Source organism: Lucilia sericata, unplaced genomic scaffold (genome assembly GCF_015586225.1).
Source record: "Lucilia sericata isolate MDLA Ls3-8-SP2 unplaced genomic scaffold, ASM1558622v1 Contig005501F_arrow, whole genome shotgun sequence".
In the NCBI taxonomy this organism is placed as follows: Eukaryota; Metazoa; Arthropoda; class Insecta; order Diptera; family Calliphoridae; genus Lucilia; species Lucilia sericata.
In genome coordinates this window covers 1-7,732 of record NW_023997553.1, presented here as the reverse complement: position 1 = coordinate 7,732, position 7,732 = coordinate 1, and the positions used below count along the sequence as shown (strand labels likewise).

The following is a 7,732-nucleotide window of genomic DNA, read 5'->3' as shown; positions in this document are numbered from 1 at the left end:
GTATATTATTGGAAATTTTGTTGTCTAACTAACAAGAAAAAATTGAGTCCATTTGGTCCAAAATTACGCCCGGTATTCAAAAAAAGGCGGACCAAGGTATGGTAAATTTTGTATCACTAAATTTTTAAATGCTCGGATATTATAAGAGATAAGTAGTATGTCCAAGCATGTTTTTTCAAGATCTCGTCGAGCGCTTTCACAAAATATAAAAATCTTTGTATTTGGGTGAAAAACAAAAAAATGGCACGAGTTTAAAAATTTTACATGTCGTAGGTACCCTACTTTGAGCCGCCACAGCGCCTTGGCTACGCTCACGCCAAATTTTATTCCGATCGGATCAGCCGTTTAGAAATGCCAGATTTATTTCCAAAAAATTTCCATTCTGCCCCACTGTGGGCACCAATGTTACAAAGGTGCCAATGTGGCAAAAGGAGCCTGGTGTACCATTTCTGCTTCAAAGAGAGCAAGGTTTAATAAATTCTGGCAGAGGTGATATGGAAAAAACCTCTGTCAGAAATAAAAATGCTGGACTGATTCGGCAGTTCCAGTATATTTTGGATGATTTGGAAGCTAAATTGAATAAATTTAAAAATAAGGAAGTCACGATTGAAATTCTTAAAGAAAAATTTAAATTAGCCGAAAATCAATTTATTAAATATATGGGCGAATTTCCAGATGACGAATTGACTGACATTTTCTACAATTTACGTGACGAATACCAAAATATCCCGGGCATAGAAAGCTATGCCAAAACATTACCATTCCAGCTGCCCACTATAGATATACCAACTTTTAGTGGAAAAGCTACGGAATGGGAAACATTTAGAGAGTTGTTTGAGCAGCTGATAATAGATCAGCCTGTGTCAAATACCCAAAAAATGTGTATGTTAAAAGCGAAGTTGTCAGGAGAAGCGGCAAAAAAGATTTCAAAGTTGCCATCAAAGGATGAGAACTTTGAAGTAGCCTGGAGTATTCTAAATGAATACTACTCCGACAAAAGGGCAATAACATCAATATACTTTAAGAGTATACTTGAAGCCCCTTTCGTAACATATAACGTAAAAAGCGTTAATATGTTTTTAACAAAAATAAATGAGAGTTTGCAGGCATTAGAAGCCATGAAACTGAACCCAGAAGAAATGCAAAAGGCATTTCTTTGTTTCGTGCTTCAGCGAAAATTGGATGATTACTTAAGAATCCAATTTGAACAACATTTGGGAAAATCAAAAGAACTTCCAAAAGTGGATAGTCTAGTTGATTTTCTAAAACAAATTCAATATTCTTTGGAGGCAAGCCAAGATTTCACAAAGGGTGAAAGAAAGATGGTAAATCCTCTAAGAGTAAATCAATGGTCTTGGGAGGCAAACCAAAATGTGGTAAATCCTTCCCGACAAAACATGCAAACTCAGGGGGCAAGTCAAAAGACAAATCCTCCAACGAATTCATTTAAAATAAAATGTCCACTGATTTGTGCAGTTGGACATAATTTAAATAGATGTTCCAAATTTAGGAACTTATCTATAAATGAAAAATGGGATAAGGTACGGGACGGTAAAGTGTGTTTCAGATGTCTCGGTGTTGGACACTCAAATAAAATGTGTAAAAGTAATTTTATTTGTGGAAGCTGCAATGGTGATCATCATACTCTTCTTCATAGGGAAAAGATCCCTGCGAAGACAGTAATAGTAAACAGTGATGAAGACGACGAAGCAGTGTTGTCAACAGCAGTAGTGGAAGTCAAGGATGGAAATGGCCATTGGAAAAAATGTCGCGTTTTATTAGACGGTGGGGCACAAGTCAACATTATTTCGAAAGAATTTAGAAATAAGTTGAATATAAAAGGTTGCCAAATAAACAAAGAAGTGGAAGGTTTAGAAAGGAAAAAATCTTCCATAGAGGAAAAGGTTGGGATATCACTTCGATCAAAAGTGACCCAATATAAACCATTCCTTAATGCGGTCGTCATTGACAAATTTGTGTCAAACGTACCAGGAACGCGAATGTTGTTGGGAAATTTTCCATCTAATATTAAATTAGCGGATCCCAAATATAATATTCCACAAGGAGTGGATTTATTACTATCTAATCAATTTGTGTTTGATCTGATTTGCGATGGGCAAATAATTGATAAAAAGACAAACACAAAGCTACGTAACACAAAGTTAGGTTGGGTAGCATATGGACTGATGACAGCAAATGGTTCCAAACCAGAATCAAGTGTGGTCACAACAATTCAAACATCTTGTGATGAATTGTTACAAAAGTTTTGGGAATTGGAAGAGGTTCCAAAAATGAATAATCTCACAGTTGCGGAAAAGCAATGTGAGCAACATTTTGAAGAAAATTTTAAAAGACTTACAGATGGTAAGTTTGAAGTTAAACTTCCATTTAAAGATGAACAGAATAAATTGAGTAATTTTACCATAATAGCTAAAAGAAGGTTCATTGCTCTAGAAAGAAAATTAGAGAAAAACAAAGAACTTAGATTGGAATATAATGAATTTCTTAAAAAATATTTGGAAATGGGTCATATGGAATTGATAAATAATAATTCGTTTATGAATAGTGGGTATTATTTACCACATCATTGTGTACTTAGGCCAGAGAGTACAACAACTAAGTTAAGAGTTGTATTTGATGCGTCTTGTAAGACAACAACTAATGTATCGCTAAATGATATCTTACATACTGGTCCTAGGCTGCAAGATCTTTTAATATTTTATTAAGATTTAGAAAACATCGTTATGTTTTTTCAGCTGACATTGAAAAAATGTATAGACAAATCTGGATTTCTGAAGCAGACAGAAAATATCAGTTAATATTTTGGCGCTGGAATCCAGATGAAACTTTTAAAACATATGCTCTTAAAACTGTTACATATGGAACAGCTTCGGCTCCATATTTAGCAGTAAAATGTTTACAAAAAATTGCAGATTGTAAAGAAGACAATTTTCCAATTGAATCAGACGTAATTAGGAATGATTTTTACATGGACGATTTGATGACTGGAGGAGATTGTATAGAATAATTAAAACGAGTTAGAGAAAATATTGACAATATATTGATGGATTTCGGTATGCCTTTAAGGAAATGGTGTACTAATGAAAAAGTATTGCTCCAAGGTATTGATCCTAGTTATATAGAAAATGATTTAAATATAGAATCAAATAATTTGAAGTCTGTTAAAATATTGGGGATTGTATGGAACCCAAAAACAGACAGATTTAGTTTGAAATGTAAATTGGAATTTCAGAATAAAATTTCAAAACGCACAATTTTAAGCGAAGTTGCTAAGTTATTTGACCCACTAGGTTTAATAGGACCAGTAACGGTAAAAACAAAGATGCTGCTCCAAGATTTATGGAAGTTAAAACTTGATTGGGACGATAAAATTCCAGAGCAAATGACTGAAAATTGGCTTAAAATTAATGATAATTTCAAATTTCTGAATGAAGTAAACGTTCCAAGACATATTATTTGTGTCAAACCAACACAAATAGAACTTCATGGATTTTGTGATGCATCCATGAAGGCATATGGGGCAGCTGTCTATGTAAAGTCCATAGACAGCAATGGGATAGTTTACTGTCATTTAGCTGCATCTAAATCAAGAATAGCTTCTATTAAAATTATTTCACTGCCAAGATTGGAATTAGTAATCGATAGCTTGAAGATAAAATTCAATGATGTTTTCTACTACAGTGATTCATCAATAGTTTTGAGCTGGCTTAGATTAGATCCGGCACGTTTGCAGATATTTGTTTCAAATAGAGTAAGCTTTATACAGGAAAATAGTAATATAAATAGATGGAAACATGTCAGCTCAGAAGATAATCCAGCAGATCTTATTTCAAGAGGATTATTGGTTAAAGAAATAGTACAAAATAAATTTTGGTTTAATGGTCCTAAATTCTTATTAAAGAAAGAACCATATATTTCAAGGATGTTAGAAAAGTGTGAGATACCAGAAATAAAAAGTCTGCAAAGGTTATTATAGTGAGAGAGAGTAATGATATTTTTGGTAAAATAAATCATAGGAATAATTTTAATGTTTTGCAAAATATAGTGGCGTATGTACATAAATTTATTCATGTGCTTAGAAAAAGGGATAAAGAGCATTTCATTTATTTCAGGAAACTTGCTTTAAAAACAATTGTAAACAATATTCAGGAGAAACATTTTTCGGAAGATCTTAAATGTTTAAAATCTGATAAAAAATTGGCAAAATCATCGAATTTGACAACCTTATACCCGTTTGTGGATAATGACGGGTTAATCAGAGTAGGAGGAAGACTAGAAAACAGTGGTATAATGTATGATACAAAACATCCAATTCTTCTTCCTTATAAAAATGATGTTGTAAAATTAATGATAGAAGACTTGCATAGAAAACATCTACATGTAGGACCACAAGGGTTACTAGCAATAGTACGTCAAAGATTTTGGCCACTGAGAGGTCGCCAATTAGTAAAAAATGTGATAAACAATTGTTATAGGTGTTTCAGATTAAATCCTAGACAGTTACATCAGTTAATGGGTAACTTACCAGAGGATCGGGTTATTAGAACACGTCCATTTCTGAATGTAGGAATTGATTTTCTTGGACCTATAACAATCCATTATAAGGTCAGAGGAAATAAAATAGTCAAATCGTATGTATGCGTATTTGTTTGTTTTGCGACTAAAGCTGTTCATTTGGAAGTCGTATCTGATTTAACTTCCGCTGCATTTATAGGTGCGTTGAAAAGATTTGTAACTAGAAGAGGTTGTCCTGGGAAGATATTTTCGGATAATGCTACAAATTTTATAGGCGCTGCAAATAGCTTAAATGAAATACATAAACTGTTTTCAGAAAAAGAGCACTGTAAAAATGTTGATTAATTCTGCGCTCAAAAGAATATTGAATGGCTGAATATACCAGCAAGGTCTCCACATGTGGGCGGATTATGGGAAGCTTGCGTAAAATCTGTTAAGAAACATTTTTATAAAGTGACAGAAGGGACTATGACGTACGAGGAACTTTATACTTTAATGACACAAATAGAGTCTGTTCTTAATTCACGTCCGTTGACTCCTTTGTCAAATGATCCTAATGATTTCCAAGTCTTAACCCCTGAACATTTCTTGATAGGAGAGCCATTCAATACTTTCAATGATTCAATAGATAACAAATGTTATAGTGGTTTGCGTGAGCATTGGAAAGCCGTGCAATCTAATACTGAAAAGTTTTGGGAACGTTGGTCGTCCGAGTATTTGTCCGAATTACAAAAAAGGCAGAATGTTCAATCTTGTAGATTGAATTTTGATATTTAAAATAGAAAACTATGCATGTGGAATAGAAATGCATGTTTATATTATACGGGTATAAAACTTATCAATAAATTAGAAGTTTTATGTATTTGCCCAAATCAATAAAATAAATTTAATGCTTTATGTCAGATGCTTGATCGTTAATGTTTATGTTAATGAACACACGATCAGAGCATAGACTGATGGTTGCAACAAATGCACAAGCATTGTAAATGTGGGTTTTTTTATGACCATACATTAAATACATAATTTATGATTATAATGTTTTCTGATTAGAATATTCCACATGCATTGTTTTATAGTTGATAAGAATTTTTTGTTAGATTTTAATATTATAAATATAAGTAAACTGTAAATAAATCTGAGAGTTCTCTATATACCCTAAAACCGAACGGTCGTTTCCTTTTTCTGTTGTGCTCAACAGGGATATCATTACAATTCTTGGTACAGAGTAAATTTCTTAGTATATTGTATTTTCCCTATTCCTGCAAATAACTTTGACAGTTTTCAAACTACGATGGTTTTGTATACCTCATTTTAATCCATAAGAAACGCACATTCTTTTGACATATCGCTTATTCAAAAATCTTAAGTTCTTAAAATTGGTAAAATTGGGATATGATTAAAGTTTTTGGTACAGAGTAAATTTCTTAGTATATTGTATTTTCCCTATTCCTGCAAATAACTTTGACAGTTTTGTATACATCATTTTAATCCATAAGAAACGCACTTTCTTTTGACATATCGCTTATTCAAAAATCTTAAGTTCTTAAAATTGGTAAAATTGGGATATCATTGCAGTTTTCGGTACAGAGTAAATTTCTTAGTATATTGCATTTTCCCTATTCCTGCAAACAACTTTGACAGTTTTCAAGCTACGACAGTTTTGTATAACTCATTTTAATCCATAAGAAACGCACTTTCTTTTGACATATCCCTTATTCAAAAATCTTAAGTTCTTAAAATTGGTAATATTGGGATATCATTACAATTTTTGGTACAGAGTAAATTTCTTAGTATATTGTATTTTCTCTATTCCTGCAAATAACTTTGACAGTTTTCAAACTACGACGGTTTTGTATACCTCATTTTAACCCATAAGAAACGCACATTCTTTTGACATATCGCTTATTCAAAAATCTTAAGTTCATAAAATTGGTAAAATTGGGATATGATTAAAGTTTTTGGTACAGAGTAAATTTCTTAGTATATTGTATTTTCCCTATTCCTGCAAATAACTTTGACAGTTTTGTATACATAAGAAACGCACTTTCTTTTGACATATCGCTTATTCAAAAATCTTAAGTTCTTAAAATTGGTAAAATTGGGATATCATTGCAGTTTTAGGTACAGAGTAAATTTCTTAGTATATTGCATTTTCCCTATTCCTGCAAATAACTTTGTCAGTTTTCAAGCTACGACAGTTTTGTATAACACATTTTAATCCATAAGAAACTCACTTTCTTTTGACATATCTCTTATTCAAAAATCTTAAGTTCTTAAAATTGGTAATATTGGGATATCATTACAATTTTTGGTACAGAGTAAATTTCTTAGTATATTGTATTTTCTCTATTCCTGCAAATAACTTTGACAGTTTTCAAGCTACGACGGTTTTGTATACCTCATTTTAATCCATAAGAAACGCACATTCTTTTGACATATCGCTTATTCAAAATCTTAAGTTCTTAAAATTGGTAAAATTGGGATATGATTAAAATTTTTGGTACAGAGTAAATTTCTTAGTATATTGTATTTTCCCCATTCCTGCAAATAACTTTGACAGTTTTGTATACATCATTTTAATCCATAAGAAACGCACTTTCTTTTGACATATCGCTTCTTCTAAAATCTTAAGTTCTTAAAATTGGTAAAATTGGGATATCATTCAAATTTTTGGTACAGAGTAAATTTTTTAGTATTGTATTTCCCTATTCCTGCAAATAACTTTGACAGTTTTAAAGCTACGACTCTTTTGTATACCTAGTTTTAATCCATAAGAAACGAACTTTCTTTTGATATATCGCTTCTTCTAAAATCTTAAGTTCTTAAAATTGGTAAAATTGGGATATCATTAAAATTTTTGGTACAGAGTAAATTTTTTAGTATTGTATTTCCCTATTCCTGCAAACAACTTTGACAGTTTTCAAACTACGACGGTTTTGTATACCTCATTTTAATCCATAAGAAACGCACATTCTTTTGACATATCGCTTATTCAAAAATCTTAAGTTCTTAAAATTGGTAAAATTGGGATATGATTAAAGTTTTGGTACAGAGTAAATTTCTTAGTATATTGTATTTTCCCTATTCCTGCAAATAACTTTGACAGTTTTGTATACATCATTTTAATCCATAAGAAACGCACTTTCTTTTGACATATCGCTTCTTCAAAAATCTTAAGTTCTTAAAATTGGTAAAT

General features: G+C 31.7%; 1 protein-coding gene across 1 annotated transcript; it reads left to right on the top strand.

Annotated features, from left to right (window-relative positions):
* The first annotated feature begins 1,595 nt into the window (after window positions 1-1,595).
* Window positions 1,596-2,726, top strand: LOC119615507. The gene has a single exon (XM_037971513.1). The coding sequence runs from the start codon at window positions 1,596-1,598 to the stop codon at window positions 2,724-2,726; it is 1,131 nt and encodes a 376-aa protein (XP_037827441.1).
* The last annotated feature ends 5,006 nt before the right edge of the window (window positions 2,727-7,732 follow it).